This window comes from Macaca fascicularis, chromosome 13, assembly GCF_037993035.2.
Source record: "Macaca fascicularis isolate 582-1 chromosome 13, T2T-MFA8v1.1".
NCBI classification, from domain to species: Eukaryota; Metazoa; Chordata; class Mammalia; order Primates; family Cercopithecidae; genus Macaca; species Macaca fascicularis.
In genome coordinates, this window is record NC_088387.1 from 84,894,924 (window position 1) to 84,916,028 (window position 21,105).

General features: G+C 37.3%; 1 protein-coding gene across 9 annotated transcripts in view; it reads left to right on the top strand.

The window, feature by feature from the left end:
- The window catches only part of PRKD3 (protein kinase D3), a 78,002-nt gene that overhangs the window by 43,152 nt on the left and 13,745 nt on the right, over nt 1–21,105 (top strand). For 6 of the 9 annotated variants that reach the window (XM_005576113.5, XM_015433777.3, XM_074011959.1 and 3 more), the window contains 8 exons: nt 1,393–1,470; nt 4,077–4,260; nt 6,019–6,142; nt 8,094–8,171; nt 9,257–9,533; nt 12,117–12,169; nt 14,846–14,918; nt 16,995–17,101. In XM_005576113.5, coding sequence (XP_005576170.1) covers nt 1,393–1,470; nt 4,077–4,260; nt 6,019–6,142; nt 8,094–8,171; nt 9,257–9,533; nt 12,117–12,169; nt 14,846–14,918; nt 16,995–17,101 — 974 coding nt within the window. Of the gene's footprint in view, nt 1–1,392; nt 1,471–4,076; nt 4,261–6,018; nt 6,143–8,093; nt 8,172–9,256; nt 9,534–12,116; nt 12,170–14,845; nt 14,919–15,155; nt 16,883–16,994; nt 17,102–21,105 lie in introns of those variants that run through there. The other 3 variants (XR_012422495.1, XR_012422494.1, XM_074011961.1) reach the window with 2 other exon arrangements.

Here is a 21,105-nt window from a genome sequence, read left to right on the forward strand (position 1 = left end):
AGCAAATTAATAAAAACATGGGTAAGGACATAGAACTAAAACTGCCTTCCTGTCATTCAAACCTACGTACTTGCTGCAGGTAGCCCACAAATTCGGCTCTGAATTTTTTTTTTTTTTTGAGATGGAGTCTTGCTCTGTCGCCCAGGCTGGAGTGCAGTGGTGCTGCCACACCCAGCTTATTTTTGTATTTTTTTGTAGACACAGAGTTTTGATATGTTGACCAGGCTGGTGTCAAACTCCTGGCTTCAAGTGATCCACCTGCCTCAGCCTCCCAAAGTGCTGGAATTACAGGCGTGAGCCATTGCGCCCGGCCTGAGTTTTCAAAGGGAAAATGGAAACCTTGTTGTTTTCACAATTTGCAAAGTTCATGAGATAAAACACAAATCTATTGTTTGAGATAGTGTAAAGTAATATCACATGAATTTTCCTGAGGGCCTGTCTTAACAAGGATAGTGTTTTAAATAATGTAAATGTTGTTATCTAACAAATTATACGTTTCATGGGGTTTATGTCATATAATGATCTTTAGCCTGTGCTGTTGGCATGATACCCAGGATTTTCTTGACTCCCAAGGGTTACAAAAACATTCTAAGTCAGATATTAAAGTTATTTTCACCCAGTTATTACTCATAGATGCATTTCAAAGGTGGTATTAGACATAGTTAGACCAGTGGGTCTCAACTTTAGTATAACTTACAGAGCTCAGCCCTACCCTCCCACCCCGTAAGAGTTGATGTAGTAGGTCTGGGGTAGGGTGCAAGAATTTGCATTTCTAACAAGTTTCCTAATGAAGCTGATCTGGGACCACAGTTTGAAAACAACTGTGTTATACAGTAATTTTGGACAGATTGTACCTAACACTGATCTGCAATGCTATCAACTCTGAGGTTTGTTTTAGGCTGAAGAGAACCATTATGTACAAGTGGGAGGCTTTGTGCTGGAGAAACTCAGTCCTTCCTCACAGGGTTGTATGTGAAGGTCCTTATTGGTTCCTCATAAATGTTTGTTGGATCTCAGTCTCTTTCCTGCATATACATTAGGTCCTGATACTTAGGAATTGAAAGTATGTATCTGACATAAGTTGGATGGGAATTTAATCAGCTTTAGAAACTCTCATGGGAGGTGTGGAAAGATGAATATGAGATAAGAGAAGGAAATATGGAGCTGCCAATACATTTCAGCAGTGTTGTACACATGGTATTAGCCTTATTATACAAATGAAGAAAATGATGGGGGGTTGCAGAGGGTGCTAAAGTGACTTGTAGGTGGTTATTATTTTAATATTATCATTACTAATAATATTCTGTTCATGAGTGATTTAAAGAAAGTCTAACCATATCTGATACTGCTTGACTTTTACATAAATTAATACGCTGAATATTTTCATTTTAGATTGCAAATTCAACTGCCATAAACGCTGTGCATCAAAAGTACCAAGAGACTGCCTTGGAGAGGTTACTTTCAATGGAGGTAAAATTCTTTTTCTTAATTTCTGTGAAAGATCAGAAAAGGCCATGATTCTTTGGTGTATTATCTTTGGATAAGGTTCTGTTTTCCTAATTTGTTTCTTAAAGATTTTCTTCTGATTGAATAATCAAGCAAAATACAGAGACCACTGACAGTATACATTTGTTAGTAATCATGCCTTCCCGTCTTTCCTCTGGCCACCTGTTACTTTGTAGTCTAACAAAGCCAGTGGTACTTCATATCGTCTTTCATTTTTAGACATAAAAGAACTTGTTTTAAAACCCTGCTCTTGTCTCTATTCTTTCATAGTTCTAATATGTACTAACTGCTTGCTATACCAGACACTGTTCTAAACTCTTTAAATATATTGACATTTCAACCTAAGAACAACCCTTTGAGGTAGGTACTAAGAGATGAATAAACTGAGGCACAAATACATGAAGTAACTTGCCCCAGAAATATAGGCAATAGGTGGCAGAGCTGGAAGTTAACCAGACCCACCTGGTCTGGTTCCTTAGTCCCTAGTGATTAGAACACAGTATACTGCCTCACTGTCCCTTTCTTTGTCAAATAATCATTATCCATTTTCCCTTTGGGCCTTTTTTTTTTCCTTTTCAAGATAATACTAAGCAAGGCAGGTACCTTTTTTTGGAAGGAAGCGGTAAGGACTCTAACCTTTCAGCATAATTTTCCTTTAACAATTTACATGACTGGTAAAAATTTCATGTAAGTAGTTCTGTAAAAGGAAAAGCATAAAAGGAATGAAAATTCTCTTTGGCAGAGTTTAATTAACATTTTCTCTTGTGGCATGTTTTCTATGGTTGTTGGTTGTCTTAGTCTATTTGCGCTACTATAACAAAATACCATAGGCTGTGTAGCATATAAACAACAGAAGTTTATTTTTCATAGTTCTGGAGACTAGGAAGTCCAGGGCACTGGCAGATTCTGTGTCTGGTGAGGGGGGTCCCATTTCCTGGTCGATGGCACCTTGTAGTTGCATTCTCACATGGTGGAATGGGAGAAGGAGCCCCTGTGGGCATATTTTATAAGGGTACCCATCCCAAAGACTCCACCTTCCAAAGACCCACCACCAACTAATACCCTTGCCTTGGCAGTTAAGATTTTTAAGGGGAACAAACATTCAGACCATAGCACTGATAACACCTTGACAGAGCATGATTGGTTTTCTCTTTCGGTTAATCTGAATTAGTATAGTTTGTCTATGACTAAAGACTTTAAAACATTTATACTTCATTTATTTGTGTTTTCGTGCTTTTCTACCTTTTAACAAATGGATATGAAATACAGTTTTATCTTAATGTGCATTTGATTACTAGTGAGATGCTCAAACTCACTAGTAATCAAAGAAATGTACCATTTTACATTAGCAGTGTATGAGGATTCTGATTTCTCTACATCCCTACCACCACTTATTATATTTGTGATTACAACCATCCTAGGTAGTGCGAAGTGGTATCTCATTGTAGTTTTCATTTACGCTTCCATGATGGCTAATAATATTGAGCATCTTCATGTGTTCATTTGCCATTTTTATATATTATTTTAAAAACACACCTATTCAGATCCTTTGCCCATTTAAGTTATTTATCTGTTTATTTTTCATTGAATTGTAAGAATTTTTAAATACCCTGGATACTAGTCCCTTATCTGGTATATGATTTGCATATATTTTCTCCCATTCTATGGGCTTTCCTTTCACTTTGTAAGGTATTGTTTGTAGCACAGAAGTTTTGTATTTTCATGAAATCCAATTTATTTATTTATTTATGTTGTCACTTATCGTTTTGGTGTATTAAGAAAGCTTTGCCTAACCAAGGTCACAAAGATCTACTCTCATGCTTTCTCCTATGAGTTTTATAGTTTCAGCTCTTACATTTTATGTGGTCCACTTTGAGTTAATTTTTATATATGATTTACATCTTCATTCTTTTGCATGTAGATATACAGTTATCCTAGCACCGTTTACTTAAAAGACTATTTCTTGCCCATTGAATTTTCTTGACACTCTTGTCAAAAATCAGTTGACCATAATGGTGGTGGCTTATCTTTGTTTATAGTATCTTTTGTCATGTGGAAATTTAAAATTCTAATGTAATCAAATTAATTAACTTTGTGTCTTATGGTTTGTGTATTTTGTATCTTCTTTAAGAAATACTTTATCTTGGGCTGGGCGCAGTGGCTCATGCCTGTAATCCTAGCACTTTGGAAGGCCGAAGTGGGTGGATCCCCTGAGGTCAGGAGTTCGAGACCAGCCTGGCCAACATGGCAAAACCCCATCTCTACTAAAGATACAAAAATTAGCTGGGCATGGTGGTGGGTGCCTGTAATCCCAGCTATACTCGGGAGGCTAAGGCTGGAGAATAGCTTGAACCCGGAAGGTGGAGGTTGCAGTGAACCGAGATCACACCATTGCACTCCAGCCTGGGCGACAAGAGTGAAACTCTATCTCAAAAAAAAAAAAAAGAGAGAAATACTTTACTTAACTCATGAAGATATTTTCTTACATTTTAAGACTCAAGACTTTTTTCACATTTAATAGACTTCCTCTATTAATACAAAAATCTGAAATTCATTTAAAATTTTACCAGAACCTTCCAGTCTGGGAACAGATACAGATATACCAATGGACATTGACAATAATGACATAAATAGTGATAGTAGTCGGGGCTTGGATGACACAGAAGAGTCATCTCCCCCAGAAGATAAGATGTTCTTCTTGGATCCATCTGATCTCGATGTAGAAAGAGATGAAGAAGCCGTTAAAACAATCAGGTAACGTATATACATATTACAAGCTACTTCCAGATGCAAGGTCAGTTCAGGATCTCATTAAGAAAAAGCCATGTCTCTTTAAGTGGGACCTTAAAAGTAACTTAAAATCTAAATAAATTGTGGCTAATTCTTTTACATGCAATGTAATATTTCTGAAATAAATTATATCAGCCTTGCTATCCACTCAAGATGGGGAGGTATGAGAATCCTTGTTTTTGTTTTTCTGTTTTGTTTTGTTTTGTTTTAAAGAAAAATGCTTTATGTATGTTCTAGATATAAAACCTAGTTGTAGAACAGTCACTGCAAGGTGTCAGTATTGAACTTTCAGTTAAAGCAACCTGTTTTTCACACAGGCAGCTTTAAGTGGTAGCAGAAACGGCAATAAAGAATATACTCATGAAAATGTTGCACAAAGATAATGGTGATGAAGTTGAGGGCAGTTTTCATATTGCCACAGTTAATCTGACTATTAGCATTTTGTAAAAATACTGTTAGACTGTAAAACCATTCTAAATATGCCACTATGCTCATAGAAATTCAGTTTTTGTAGCCTAAAGGATATACTACCTTGTAGCAAAATGTCCCCATTTTGGCAGGTTTTGTTTTTCATTGGAAACAAAGAGTTACTTAAAATGAGTCATTTATTACAATCTCAGATGGCTGAGTTGTCATTTATTCAGTTTGGCTTGTCATTAAAGAACAGTTATTAGTATCATTAGCATTATTAACGAAAATTTTGTTTACCCATTTTGGAGACTATTCCAGAACCTAGCTAGTTGGGGTTTTTTGTTTTTTTTGTTTTTTTTTTCTGAGACGGAGTCTCGCCCTGTCACCAGGCTAGAGTGCAGTGGCGCGATCTCCGATCACAGCAACCTCTGCCTCCAGGGTTCAAGCAATTCTCCTGCCTCAGCCTTCCAAGTAGCTGGGACTACAGGCGCGCATCACCACGCCCGGCTAATTTTTGTATTTTTAGCAGAGATGGGATTTCACCATGTTGGCCAGGATGGTCTCGATCTCTTGACCTTGTGATCTGTCCGCCTTGGTTTCCCAAAGTGGTGGGATTACAGGTGTGAGCCACGGTGCCCAGTGAACCTAGCTACTTTCTTAATCATGAATACTTCATAGTTTAAAAGAGAAAGTATTTAACTGTTTGAGGCCCACATTTCAAAACAGTGTATTTTGTACATACATCCCAAATTTTATTCAGTCATGTTTCAGTGCTGCCTGATTTGACTCATTACATTTTCTTAATTAGTATCTGTAAATCATTTTCCTTTAACTTCTAGTAGAGGTACATTTTGCTAACAACATGATTAACTGGATTTGACATTTGAGCCATGTGAATTCGAGTTATATATTTGCATTTTGCCTTGTTATGGATTTGTTAGTCCATCATGCTGCCTACGGCAGGAAAACTCTTCAACAGCAAGCCCAAATGAGATCCTCTCCTGGGCTCCAAATATTTCAGTTTGGGAGGGTGCTTTCTGCTCTGCTCATTGTTGTTTTATTTTTTTTTATTTTTTTTGTGATCCTCCAGAAAACATTCATGACAAGTAAATAGGATTTAAAATATTAGTTTAAAATAGAATCAATTATGTATCATCATAACAGGATTAATTTTTCTTAAGCCATTGTTTATTTTACTAAGATATTTTGAAAATTTTTAGCTTAATTATCTTTCAGAAGGCTTCATGTTCCTACAGTATTTATGACTTTTTAAAAATCTACACAAACTTATAAATTTTAAATATTTTTTAGTCCATCAACAAGCAATAATATTCCGCTAATGAGGGTTGTACAGTCCATCAAGCACACAAAGAGGAAGAGCAGCACAATGGTGAAGGAAGGGTGGATGGTCCATTACACCAGCAGGGATAACCTGGTCAGTAATCAAAAACGTTTAATATCTTAGTAAGACTTTGTTATGAGTTTCATTTTGTGCATTTTTTAAATCAAAATGATGATGAGATGTATATTAAGACATTATATACACTGCCGCAATTTGTAAAAGATGCACTGGAATTATAGTTAAATTTGTAAGGAATTTTTAACAGGCAGAATATTTAATGTATTGTCTTTACAAACAGTCAATATTCAAAAAAAAAAATTGACAAGCAGTCAGTATTCAAAAAGGATCTGGATTGTTCCACAATAAAAAATAATTAACTCGAAACACAATGGAGTCACAAAATAGAGATAGAAGGAACTAAGACTTCATCTAAAAAATCAACTTATTAACAGAGATAGGAAGGAAGCATGTTTGGTTTTATGTAGACTTTAACTTGGTGTAAATATGCAAGTTGTTTTTTAGATCCAGCAAAGACAAGGAATGACGACATTCTAGTAGACAATAGATTTGAAGAATCAGCGTAGTATAATAGCTAAGAACGTGGACTTTGGAGCTAGACTGCCTAAGTCTCTGTAACTTACTATAAAACTGTATGAACTTGGGAAAGTTACTTAGTTTCTTTATGCTTTCATTTCCTTGTGTAAAACTGGCATAATGTAACCACCTAATAAATCCAAATCAGTTAATATATGAGAAGATCTTGGAACAGTGTCTGGCATACAGGAAGCACCCAATAAATGTTAGTAGCTAGTATTTTACTTTTAAAGTTTGCTGAGTAGATTATTGAAACAAGCTTTCTAATAAACCTTTTAAGAATAAAATGAAGTACCCAATACATTTAGCTGGTGTAAAGTTTTGTGTGATGACAACAGTATAGACTGCAGTGTGTGTTTTATTTATAGTTCATATCCTTGCGAATGTAACTTGAAGTGGTGTGCCTACATTTGCAAATTTAATGGTATATCAAAGGTGCTATTACATCAAATTAATGGGGAAAGATAGTTAATTCAGTAAATGGTGTTGGGACAACCATGTATCATTTTGAAAAAGATAAAGTTATATATATATATATCATACTTTATACATAATAAATCTAAATGTATCAGAGATTTGAATGTAAAGAAATTTAACAGAAGAAACTTTGGGAGAATTATTTTACAAATTCAATAATAAAGAATAAAAGATAAATTCAATCTCATTAAAAAATTATATGTGGCAAAATCCAAAAGCAAAGACAAATGAGAAACTGGAAAAAGTATTTTCAGCTCATTCTAAACAAGGGTTAATTCCATAAGATGTGAAGAATGCTACAAATTGATAAGAAAAAGACCACAACACAATAGGAAAATGAACAAAGAATATGAATAGAGAGTTTCACAGGAAATACAAATGACTTTTACACAAAAGAACTTGATTTCATTTATAATAAAAGAAATATCACTTTAACCTTTCACTGAAATATCAGTTTTTATTTTTCAGTATAGCAAAGATCAAAAAGTTAACATACTGCATTAGTGAGGGTGTGAGTAACTAGGGACTCTCATATGTTGCTGAAGAGACTATAAATTGGGTCAAATCTTGTGTAAAATAATATAACACTATCAGGCAAAATTACATGTGCACATGTCTGTTGACCCAGCAAATCAACTTCTAGAAATATAGCCTATAGGTAAATTACATATTTTTATGTGTGTGTATGTGTGTAATATATATGTATTCATGTGTGCATATATAAAATTCTCTAAAAGGATTCCCAGAAACCTGATAACATGTTTTGCCTGGAGTAAGGGTGAGGAGTGGGGATGAGTGATGGTGGGAGTGCTGCTTTTCACCATACATCCTTTTTATATCTTGAGGATTTTGAACCTCATTAATCTTATTCAAAAATACAAATTTATGAATGTAAATGAAGGGAAAAGTTAGGTACAAGCACTTGGGAGGAATCATTTTTGAACCTCACAGTTTTCCAATCTTTATTTTATAGAGAAAGAGGCATTATTGGAGACTTGACAGCAAATGTCTAACATTATTTCAGAATGAATCTGGTTCAAAGTATTATAAGGTAAGGATTTTACATTTTAAAAAATATAAGCGTTAAAATAGTGTGTTTTTTTTCAGATAATATTCATTAACTGTTATATTTGAATATATATAATGACTCTAGCTAGTATGATTTATAGAAGTCACTGTTAGGTTCCTTGTTGAAGCAACTATTTCCCATACCAAATTTCACTCCCCCACAGCAGCTCTCCTACCAGACTGTTTGTTGTTGTTGTGTATTTATTTATTTCTGGCTTGCCTGTCAGGTTGCTGCTGCTTTCCTTCTGGATACTATGATTTAGATTAGACTGCTTAGAAAGTCCCATCATCATTGCCTGTCCAGAAGAGGTCAGTGAGGTATTTAGTATTTCTCCCACCTTCCACCCTTACCTTGGGTTCCAGTTCCCAATTGCTTGTGTTGGCTCTTAATCTCCTTTTTACAGTCTTCCTTGCTTGGCTTACTCCACGTTTTGCCACATCATGAACTGACAGCAAGCAAGATTATAACCAAGCAGTTAGGTCAGTAAGAGAGAATGGGAACTAATGGCTTGCTTTGAGCAGGTGTTTTTTTGTTTGTTTTTTAAATAAGTTTTTTTGCCTTAGGAAGTGGACTAAAAACATAATGATTGCTACAGTTTACCCTGGTGGACAGAACCAGAATGGAGTGGCTTAAACAACTGACCAAGATTCTGCTTTTTCTGCCATTATTTCTGCTGCTTGCTTACTTTCTGCTGCTTCTTTCTTACTTCTATATCTTGTAGACTACAGCCACTAGATAAGTAGTTGTGAAGTTGAATTAATGACGGTTGGAAGTTAGAAGTGTTGGAAATAGTGGCAGGTTACTCTCCTAAATCTTCTCCTTCCTTGCATCCTAATGATCTGCTACTGGCTTAGTTATCATAGTCCATGCTCTGCCTCTGGCATTGCTGGACATTGCAGCTCATTCAAGACAGGCTATGTCATAAGACTCGACTGTGTGTTACATGTTGCATACTTGTGTCTGTCTGAATGGCATTCATTGAAATGCCTATCTCTGGTTCTTTAGTGTATTTAAAAGTAAAAACAAAGATGTATTCTTATTTTTCAATGCTTAATTTTTTACTTCAGGAAATTCCACTTTCAGAAATTCTCCGCATATCTTCACCACGAGATTTCACAAACATTTCACAAGGCAGCAATCCACACTGTTTTGAAATCATTACTGATACTATGGTATACTTCGTTGGTGAGAACAATGGGGACAGCTCTCATAATCCTGTTCTTGCTGCCACTGGAGTTGGACTTGATGTAGCACAAAGCTGGGAAAAAGCAATTCGCCAAGCCCTCATGCCTGTTACTCCTCAAGCAAGTGTTTGCACTTCTCCAGGGCAAGGGAAAGATCACAGTAAGCAATAAACCTCTTGATGGCTTTTTCTCCTCTTTAGTTCTTAAGCATTTTGTGGGTATGGTTGTGTTCCTTTGTTCCTTTTAATGTTCATCCTAAGCTTTGTCTTTAGTAACCAATACCATTAGTTAATTCCTTTTTTTTTTGAGACGGACTCTCACTCTCGCCCAGGCTGGAGTGCAGTGGCGCCATCTCGGCTAACTGCAGGCTCTGCCTCTCGGGTTCATGCCATTCTCCTGCCTCAGCCTCCCGAGTAGCTGGGACTACAGGCGCCTGCCACCACGCCCGGCTCTTTTTTGTATTTTTAGTAGAGACGGGGTTTCACCGTGTTAGCCAGGATGGTCTCGATCTCCTGACCTCGTGATCCACCCACCTTGGCCTCCCAAAGTGCTGGGATTACAGGCGTGAGCCACCACACCCGGCCAGTTAATTCTTTTATAAAATTGTATTGGTTATAGTATATATATATGTACATACAATGCCCAGTGCTAGGCTCCAGAGTCAGTTTTCCTACATGAAAATCCTGGCTATACCATCTGTTATATGATCAGGCAAGTTACTTTACCTCACTGTAGTAGTAAGTACTTCATAGGGTTGTCAGTATTAAATGAAAGAGAACCTGTAAGAGACAGAACAGTGCTTGGCATCTGTAAAGTCTCATTGGATTATGCCTACTACTGGTATTAATATTTTGCTTTATAGTGGGATATAAACAGGCAATAAAGTATTACGGTTCACATCACACTCATGATATCTGTGAAGTCAGAAATGCTGTATTAAAGCATACAGAAATATTTAAAAATCATTGAAACATGTTTTGCACCAACAAAATTTATGTAATTAAACCTAAATTGGATAAAGTTTCAAAAGTAAACAGTTAACAATCGAAAGGTCACTATAATGCCACTTCTCCCTCATTAACATTGTGTTGCTTACGGGGGGGACACATAACTCATTCATTTGAGAAATATACTCAAATTGAAATACGTATCAACAACTTTCCAAATGTAGTTTATTTTAGTTTAGCTGTATTATTTTGTACAACTGTTGTGATAGGCCCTGAACTAAAATACAAAATAAATACAGAAATCATAAAAACTCTTTAGGGAGAGATGGGATATATAAAGGTATTAGATGGTAGCATAAAGCAGTACAGTGCAAAAGTGAGGAATACATTACTTAAAAAACTCAGATGCAGATAGGAAGAGTAAACAAGACTTCATAGAAGAACCTGATTTGAACCTCAGGTAGGAATACAGTAGGCAGAGCTGAATGGGAGTGATGGAGGGATAACATTATTTAGTTGAGACACATGTGATGAGGATCATGACTGTGTACATGTTTGGTGTTCAGTACTGATTTTGGGTTGGAATGGGTGTAGGTAGATGGGTGTTTCACAGTGGTTCTTAAGTTTTGGAGGTTTTTAGACAGAAGTCTATGTCATTCTAATTAAAACTAGGACTGTTTCCTCAGAAAATAATACAGGCACTTACACACTTTTTAAAAGATAAATGAAGTGATTTATTTCAGGTAATAAATGTATTAAAGTACCAAAAAAACGCAACATTATAAAATTATAAAAATGCAAGCAATTTAGAAGTGTATAAAAACTCTTTGTTCCCCAATCCCACCTCTTCCACTCACCAGAAGTAATCATAGACTTTTGTTTTTAATTTAAGCACTGCTACCCTGCAATTCCCTGGACTCCGCTTTCCCCCATCCCCACCAAGAGACAGGGTCTTGCTATGTTGCCCAGGTGAGAGGGCAGTGCAACCGCAAACTCCAGGGCTCAAAGGATCCTCCTGTCTCAGCTTCCTGAGTAGCTAGGACTACAGGTGCACACCACTGTGCCTGGCTAATTTTTAAAATTTTTTGTAGAGATAGGGTATCATGTAGCCCAGGTGGTCTCAAACTCCTGGGCTCAAGTGATTCTCCTGCCTCAGCCTCCTAATGCACTGGGATTACAGTGCAACTTCCCTTTGTAACTCAGTAATAATCATGACTAGCTTTCTGACTTTCTGATTCAGTATTTATAGCCCTACATCATCGATTAAATGTTGAGATAGTATTCTTTTGTATGGATGTATCATCTAGTTTCCTATTGATGGGTTGTATGTGTAGGTTTTTTTAATGTACATAATTGTATTAACTGTGTGTTAAACTTTTTAAAGTTTGATATACCATGAGCATTCACATGTCAGTAAAGATTAATATTATTAGGCCGGGCGCGGTGGCTCAAGCCTGTAATCCCAGCACTTTGGGAGGCCGAGACAGGTGGATCATGAGGTCAGGAGATCAAGACCATCCTGGCTAACACGGTGAAACCCCGTCTCTACTAAAAAATACAAAAAACTAGCCGGGCGAGGTGGCGGGCGCCTGTAGTCCCAGCTACTCGGGAGGCTGAGGCAGGAGAATGGCATAAACCCGGGAGGCGGAGCTTGCAGTGAGCTGAGATCCGGCCACTGCACCCCAGCCTGGGCGGCATAGCGAGACTTCGTCTCAAAAAAAAAAAAAAAAAAATTAATATTATTTTCATATACTAAATTTTGTCCTTTTCTCAACTATCTTTTTTATATTTTACAGAAGATTTGTCTACAAGTATCTCTGTATCTAATTGTCAGATTCAGGAGAATGTGGTAAGTAATCGTTACAGCTAACGTGTAAACTGGGTGATTAAAATAAGGAAAATAAAAGGTGAAAATCTTTATTAGAGAAATTGGTTCATCGCCCAAAGCACTAGGCTAGACTTTACGGTTGATAACTTCCCTAAGGAGTTCTGCTTTATAGAAGAAACTAAGGCAGATTTTTAAAATTAAAAATAAAGCTAACTTTTTCACTAGAAAAAGTTACAATAGAATATTACAAAATGATAAGACCGGTTCAAAGAGAAGGCAAACATTACTTCTTGTGGGGTCAGCAGGGGAAGCTTCCTAAAGGAAGTGCAATTTGAGCTATACCTGAAAGGATGGAATGGATTACTGACGGAAGTGCTGAAGGGATGAGGGTTGGGGAACAACCTTTCATGCAAGTACAGGGAACACCAGGATGAACAAACAGGGAAGCAGGAAATGGACTCTTAAGGAATGATGAATAAATTAAGTTTGGCTGGTGTATATAGGTATGTTTAGGGTTTTACAACAGATCAGCGACTTTTTCCATAAACTTTTTAGTAAATATCTTAGGCTTTGTAGACCAGCAGTCCCTAATCTTTTTGGCACCAGGGACTGGTTTTGTGGAAGAGTTTTTCCATGGAGGTCGGGGTTGGGAGCTGGTTTCGGAATGAACCATGTCGATCATCAGATTCTCATAAGGAATGCACAATTGAGATCCCTCGCATGCACAGTTCACTGTAGGGTTTGCGCTCCTCTGAGAATCTAATGCCTCTGCTGATATGGCAGGAGGCGGAGCTCGGGCAGTAATGCTTGCTCGCCTGCTGCTCACCTTCTGCTGTGCAGCCCAGTTCCTAACAGGCCACAAAGAGTTACCAGTCTGTGGCCTAGGGCTTGGGGACCCCTGTTGTAGACCATACACAACTATGCAACTATGCGGTTGTGGCAAGAAAGCAGCTATAGGCAATACATAAGTGAATGGGCATGACTATGTTCCAATAAAACTTTATTTATGGACCCTGAAATTGAATTTCATTTAATATTTACATGTCACAGAATATTATTTTGATTTGTCCAGTCATTTAAAGACCATTTTTAGATCAGGGTCCATACAAAAAGAAGCAGCAGGCCGAATTTTGCCTACAAGCCGGAGTTTGCTAACCCCTGGACTAGAGGGAAAACAGGCTAGAAAAGGAAGTCAATTGTTTGTTATATATAATTTCTCAGATTAAAATCTCTCTTTTCTACTTGGGGCACTCAGCTGTTACAGTTCTTTAACATATAAATGTTGTTTAAAATTTCTAAGATTGCAATGAAGATTGGACTCTAGTAATGTTATTGGAGATAGAGAATTTCAGAGATATAATCTGAGTCTCTTGTCCTGTTGGGAGGTAGAATAGACACCATATTCTTGGGGAGAGATGGAGGAATATCAAAAAACATGAGAGCTCAAATTTTGAATAATCCCATGGGAACTGAGGATATATCCATCCATGTCATAGGGGAAAAAGGATTCAGAATTGGCTTTTGTTTAACAATTGTATATACACATACATACACACACACTTTCCTAGCAGTTATTATATATACATTGGATGCCTCCTAATCTGATTAGAACCAAAATTTGGTTAAACAAAAAGTTGATTAAAGTTGGGAGGCTTATAAAAATGGTTCTTACAAACCTTAAAATTTTAATTACAACTTAACACATATAGATGCATATTCACTGGCTTTTGTTGCAGGGCTGAGGCTTTGTCTTTGTAAGTGTGGGTCTGCTGAGTGAAGTTCCACTTTTTTTTTCATCAGTCACACCTGTAATGCAATTTTGACACTAAACATCCCAAATTAGTATATTAGTTTTGTCTGTTCTCACAGCAACAAATACTACAAAAAAGAAAAAAAAAGGGAGGAGCAAAGAGCAGTGAGGAAAGATAGAGGAATGGATTTGAGTTACAGACTTTCTCTCATACGTATTCTTTTATTCAGTCTCAAAGTCAGGCTAATCCCAGTAATATGAACTTTTGAGTTTTTCTTTCAAAAACCAAAGAGAGCAAATCTCTTTAAAGGTAAAATAGGTAAAATTTCATTTCTAATTTTTTTAGGTAAATTTACTTATAGAGATCACTACTTAATAAATACAAGATTTTTTTTCTTCTTGAGATGGAGTCTCACTCCTGTTGCCTAGGCTGGAGTGCAATGTCATGATCTTGGCTCACCTCAACCTCCGCCTCCTGGGTTCCCGCGATTCTCCTGCCTCAGCCTCCCAAGTAGCTAGGATTACAGGCATGCACCACCTCACCTGGCTAATCTTGTGTTTTTAGTAGAGACGGGGTTTCTCCTTGTTGGTCAGGCTGGTCTCGAACTCACAACCTCAGGTGATCCGCCTGCCTCAGCCTCCTACAGTGCTGGGATTATAGGCGTGAGCCAACACGCCAGGCCTAAATATAAGATTTTTAAAATTCAAAACATTTTTTTCCTGAAAGTCTTACACAATACATTATACTTGCACATAAAATTTGGGCTTAACCTCTTATAGAACATAGAAAGCCTATGTTTTCATAAAATAATTTGCACTTTATGGAAATTAGTTGCTTCTGACATAAAAATGTAAGTATTTGAATGAAGAAAGTCAGAGATGTTGACACATCTTTTACACTGTATTATAGAAATAAATAATACTAACTGCTTACTTTATCCTACCAGGATATCAGTACTGTTTACCAGATCTTTGCAGATGAGGTGCTTGGTTCAGGCCAGTTTGGCATCGTTTATGGAGGTAAGCAACTACAGCCATTTGCATATTGTACACATTAAAAACTGGAAAATGTGAAACATCTGCCAGCTGTTTTGTCATCTCATAGTTTTGTCCAGTGGCCTTTTTTTCAAAGGCTGACTTGTATCTTTCAGCTAAATCCTTCTCACTGTAATTTGAGTATTCATTCCGTAATTTCATTGCAAACTTTAAAAAGTAACAGAATCAGAAAATTTTACAGTATTTTTTCTCTTCTTGTAGCTCACACATACAGATGTTTGTCGGAGGCAACAGGGAGATGGTTTGAAGTTTATGTTGGGCTGAGTGGGCTTATTCATTGAAGTATATTTCCTACTAGTATTGCAACACAAATGGCACCATTTGTCTACTGTTGGCATGATTGTTCTATCAAGTCTGAAAACCTGAACCTGAAATCCAACTCTGCGATTTAGGATATTGATGAAGTCATTTAACCTCACTGTGCATTAGCATCTTCAGCTGTTTAATGGAGCTAATAAAACCTGACCTGTGTAGCTCATAAGGCTTAAATATTAATTAAACTTAATATATGTAAAGGTACTAAGAAACAGAAGAAATGTTAAACCCTTGTTACCCCTTGTTAAGACTTGGTACAGTAGTTTCTTAGTTGGCTGTTCTGCCTCCATTATTACCTTTTCATACAACTCTTGGAGTGAATCTTTCAGAAAATTCACATCTGATACTAGTATTACCTCACATAGAACCCTTAAGTGGTTCACAGTCATCTACAGATTCATAGCCAGTTTCCTTAGCAGAAGATTTCAGGGCTGCTGTGAATCTCCCTGCTTCTCTAGCCTCAGTTCTAATTGCAACTTCCTCTTTGCTTTCTGTCTTTCAGTCCTATTTACATGCCTCCATACCCTTTGCCTCTCTGCTCCTTCTCCACCCCTTTGTCTGTCTAGTGAACATTTTTTTCATACTTCAGGGCTCAACTAAAGGGTTTCCTCTGTGGAAATTTCTTGTCACCATGCCTATCTCTCCATCAAATAAAAACATTGTTCCCCTTTAGTACTCCTGCTACCTAACATACATACTTCTATCACAATATCTATTACCCTTTGGGTTTATATTATTGTCTTCCCACTGAACTTTATTGTAGGGTTGGCTGTGAGATGTCTGGATTTTCTTTGTATTCCTAGCACCTAGTGTTGTGACATAAAACAGTTGCCCAGAAAATGTGTTGACTCTGCATGCATATACAGTATCTATGGTTTGCAACTTCAGATTTGTCAGTTTTAAGAGTAGTTACATCTCTGGAGGACTTCCCGTCATTAAAGGAACAGAGAACTGTCTGAGGTACCTTTGGCTTCTTACCAAAATTGCACACATTTGTTCAGTCTTTTCAAGTAGACTTACAATTGTGCCATTGAGACAAATGAGTTAATCTAAAATAAATAGCTATGTAGGGAAGAGCAAGTCACATACACATTCGAAGAACAAATACCAAAAATATACCTGTCATTTTCACTGCTTAATCTGTAGCATCTAAAGGCATACCTCGTATATAATAGGTATAACTAGTTAATATGAATTAATAAATGAGGGAATGACTGTTTATTATAATAGTCTTCTATCTTTTTTAAATATCTAGATTCTAGAACATAGAGACAAATACAAATTTTTTATATCTAGATTCTAGAATATAGAGACACCCAGAGTTTGTGGGTACATGGTTAAATCACTCTGTGCTGACTTCACTGAATCTAGAATAAAATTGATTCATTCATACAGTATTTCCATCTTGACAGTGTCTCTGAAGGACTAGGTCAGGGTAATTAACTATCATTTATTTAACAAGGTAGATTACTTTCCAGCAACAAGTTCATTCAAATTTTTTCCTGTTTAGATAATGCAGCTGACTTTATTAGGGGCAAATGTTATGTATGGAGGGGAAAACAATTTTTTCCTAAATTAAAGGTGAGTGAAGGAGTGTGGAGAAAGAACAAAAATGAGCCAAAAAGAAAATTCAAGAGTAAATACATATAAATTTCAATCTGTGGACAACTCCCTAATAAAGCTGTCAGTTTGCTTCATTCTTTCGTATTCTTTTTTTCTTAATAGGAAAACATAGAAAGACTGGGAGGGATGTGGCTATTAAAGTAATTGATAAGATGAGATTCCCCACAAAACAAGAAAGTCAACTCCGTAATGAAGTGGCTATTTTACAGGTAAAAAATAAAATAAAGTAAAAAAGTGGTTTATTAAAGAGGCTGGTAAGAATCTGATTTAACTGCTTCTCTTGTTTTTTTAAGAAGGCAAAATTAGATTATGGTAATATAGGCATTATAGGGACTGCCAATATCTTGCTTTATGGTAGTAGTTTTAGAACACATTTTTGTGAGTAAAATCTTTTTTAAAAAAGTAAAATTTCATTCTTAATTCATTCCAGGAGCTCAAAATACTTAGGATACTTCACCACATGTTGTTAGGAGGTTACTGTTATACCCATTCAGTTTTCACAGGTGACATGCTTGATTGTCATAGCAGTTACTTTGCAAATAAAGAGTGCTTTAAAATTATGTACCTTTTAACAGCATTTATTTCATTAATTTAAAACTCTATTTACTTTTGTAATGGCTTAGTCGATTGGGGCATATTTTAAAGATAAATTGGCAATGATTTCAATTCCATAAATTCCTATGTGTTTTTCATCTAGCATTTTTACCCCTTGGGGGGTCATCTAGAAGAATAAAGTTTAGCTTGATCCTTGGATCATTTTCCAAATATCATATAAATAATTTATAATACACAAATGTCTTAGTTATATAGCTTTTGCATATTATTAAAGAAATCATGGTCGTATAATAGTTCATGCTGGCCAGGTGAGGTGGCGCACGCCTGTAATCCCAGCACTTTGGGAAGCCAAGGCTGGTGGATCACCTGAGGTCAGGAGTTCGAGACCAGCCTAACATGGGGAGACCCCCATCTCTACTAAATACAAAAACTTAGGCCGGGCACGGTGGTGCATGCCCATAAACCCAGCTATTCAGGAGGCTGAGGCAGGAGAATCGCTTGAACCTGGGAGGCGGAGATTGCAGTAAGCCGAGATTGTGCCATTGCACTCCAGCCTAGGCAACAACAGCGAAACTCCATCTCAAAAAAAAAAAAAAAGCCGGGTGTGGTGGCACATGCCTGTAATCCGAGCTACGTGGGAGGCTGAGACAGGAGAATCACTTGTACCTGGGAGGCGAAGGTTGCAGTGAGCTGAGATCCCGCCGTTGCACTCCAGCCTGGGCAACAAGAGGGAAACTCTGTCTCAAAAAAAAAAAAAAACAAACATGGTTAATGCTGTCAGAGCCCCATTTGCTTTGGGTGAAATTCAAGAAGACACAACCTCCTTCTGAACTTAAGTTTCCTTGAAGAAGGTAAGAAACTTAAGTGATTCAGGCCGGGCGCGGTGGCTCACGCCTGTAATCCCAGCACTTTGGGAGGCCGAGGCGGGCGGATCACAAGGTCAGGAGATCGAGACCACGGTGAAACCCCGTCTCTACTAAAAATACAAAAAATTAGCCGGGCGCGGTGGCGGGCGCCTGTAGTCCCAGCTACTCAGGAGGCTGAGGCAGGAGAATGGCGTAAACCCAGGAGGCGGAGCTTGCAGTGAGCCGAGATCGCGCCACTGCACTCCAGCCTGGGCGACAGAGCGAGACTCCGTCTCAAAAAAAAAAAAAAAAAAAAAAAACAAAAAAAACCCCAGAAACTTATGTGATTCATTTTACATTTATTATGTTACTTGTTGCTAGTAGTAACATTTGCCTCACTTTTTCAGAGGCATGATAATCAAAAAGCTGGTGGTCAAGTAGGTACCTGTGGTCACATCAAGGCTGTCTCCTCCTATAAAGCTACCTTTAAATAGAATATTAATAGCATTCATACTCTGTTGAATATGAAGAGTATGAATATGTTGTCAGGTATTTTTTACGTATCTAATTTTGGAACCCTCATTGTCCAACTAGTATGCAAAACAATAAAAGTTAAGGATATATTCCTATGGAATGATTTCTTCTTGATCATAAATAGCTCTGAATAAGCACTGAAGTTTTTTTCCTCTGTTATCAGCTATGGATCATAACAACTAAATTTAGGAATAACCAGGTAATGCACAGTGTGAAAAACTTCATTATTTGTATCATTTTGGTTATTTCCATCAATATTGCCCAAACTGGGAATAGATTGGAGGATGTCTCTATGCTATTTTCATACTAACTTCAATACAAGATTATCTTTGTTGTAGATTCTCTTCAAATTGTTTATGTAAGATATTTATACTTTTATATTTGGCTTTCCTTGTGTCGGCATTTATACTTAAGTACTTTTTCTCAACATCACCCAGCAGGAAGGCAGGTTCAGAGTTTGAATCTAAGTCTGTCTGCAAACCACCTGTACTTTCAACTTTACATCATTGGACTGACCCAGTGTGTGTGTGTGTGTGTGTGTATGTAGTATAAAGGTGAACTTTAGCTAACTGTATATGAATATTCATATAGAATATTGATATTCTAGAATATTCTATTAGTACAATCTGAATTCATGTAGGAAATACACTTCTTAAAAGGAAACTTGAAAAAATCATACCTCATTTACTGAAATTAGTTTCAAAAGATTTAGTTATGTGAGCATCACAGCTAATCTTTTTCACATTGGTTGGAAGTAACCTACTACATTGTTACATGCACTCACACCACCTTTTGGCTCTCCTCTTCCCCATCCAACTGTATCATCTTTCCTTTTCCATCTTTGCCCCATGTCATTCTTATCTGTAGTTCTTCATCGCACAAACCTGAAAGGCTGTCTGTACTCCTGTAGTTCATCCTGGTGCTGATACTTTTACCTGCATCCCTAGAGGCATCCATAGCTTTTCTTTCCCATGCCCACATATTTAGAGAAAAGATGGGGTAAAGATTGAGCATATTATTATTAAGACTACAGCTTTGGGGCCGGGCGCGGTGGCTCAAGCCTGTAATCCCAGCACTTTGGGAGGCCGAGACGGGCGGATCACGAGGTCAGGAGATCGAGACCATCCTGGCTAATATGGTGAAACCCCATCTCTACTAAAAATACAAAAAACTAGCCGGGCGAGGTGGTGGGCGCCTGTAGTCCCAGCTACTCGGGAGGCTGAGGCAGGAGAATGGCGTAAACCCGGGAGGCGGAGCTTGCAGTGAGCTGAGATCCGGCCACTGCACTCCAGCCTGGGCGACAAAGCGAGACTCCGTCTCAAAAAAAAAAAAAAAAAAGACTACAGCTTTGGCCTTTCCAGTAGCAAGGAGGAAAAATCACAGGATCATTGATTTAGAAGTGACCTTACAGTTTATCCAGGAGCATCCAACCTCTTTTGAGCTCTTGGTGACAGGCTTTGTAATTCTGTTTAATAGAAATGAGCACATCCCACTTTTAGATACCTGTGATTATTCTTTATGAAACTGAATCAAAATCACTTGAAAAAGATTCCACTACAGACAATATACACAACAAATTGAGTCTTTTTTCCCCCCAAAAATAGCCATGTTGACTTTCTTGCTATTTCTCAAATATGCCAGACATGCTTCTGTCTCAAGAGGCTTTGCATTAGCTGTTTCCTCTGCCTGGAATGCTTTCTCCCTCAAATATCTGCATGACATACTCCCTTGTCTCCTTCAGGATTTTGCCCAAATACCATTTCCTCAATGAAGCCTCCACATTCTATTCAGCATTAAACCCACCCTCCCACCTTACTCCCCTACCTTAACTGTTTTTCTTCTGGCACTTATCACCTTCATACTAGGTAATTTACTATTTTATTTCCCATTGTCTGTCTAACCTTGCTACAGTTTATAAGCTCCATGAGAAGAGGGATCTTTGTTAATTTTTATTTAATAATGAATCCAGAATACCTACATAGTACTGGGTACATGTCAAAGTCTTATTTAATATTTAATGAATAAATGTTTTATGTGGGAAATTACAACACATTGTTAGATTGAAAAGAAAGTTTGGAATGACTCCCTTTAACTTTTTAAAGTAATGTGTACATTATATATGTCTATATACAGTTAATATACAGAAAAAGAGCCATGCCTACATAAACTGTCAACCTGGCCACATCTAGGGAGGATGTTGCAAAGCAGGAAAAATATTGGGGAAGGGAGGTTCCTGTTGTTCTCTAGATTATATGGTAATGTAAAATGTTTCTTTTGCT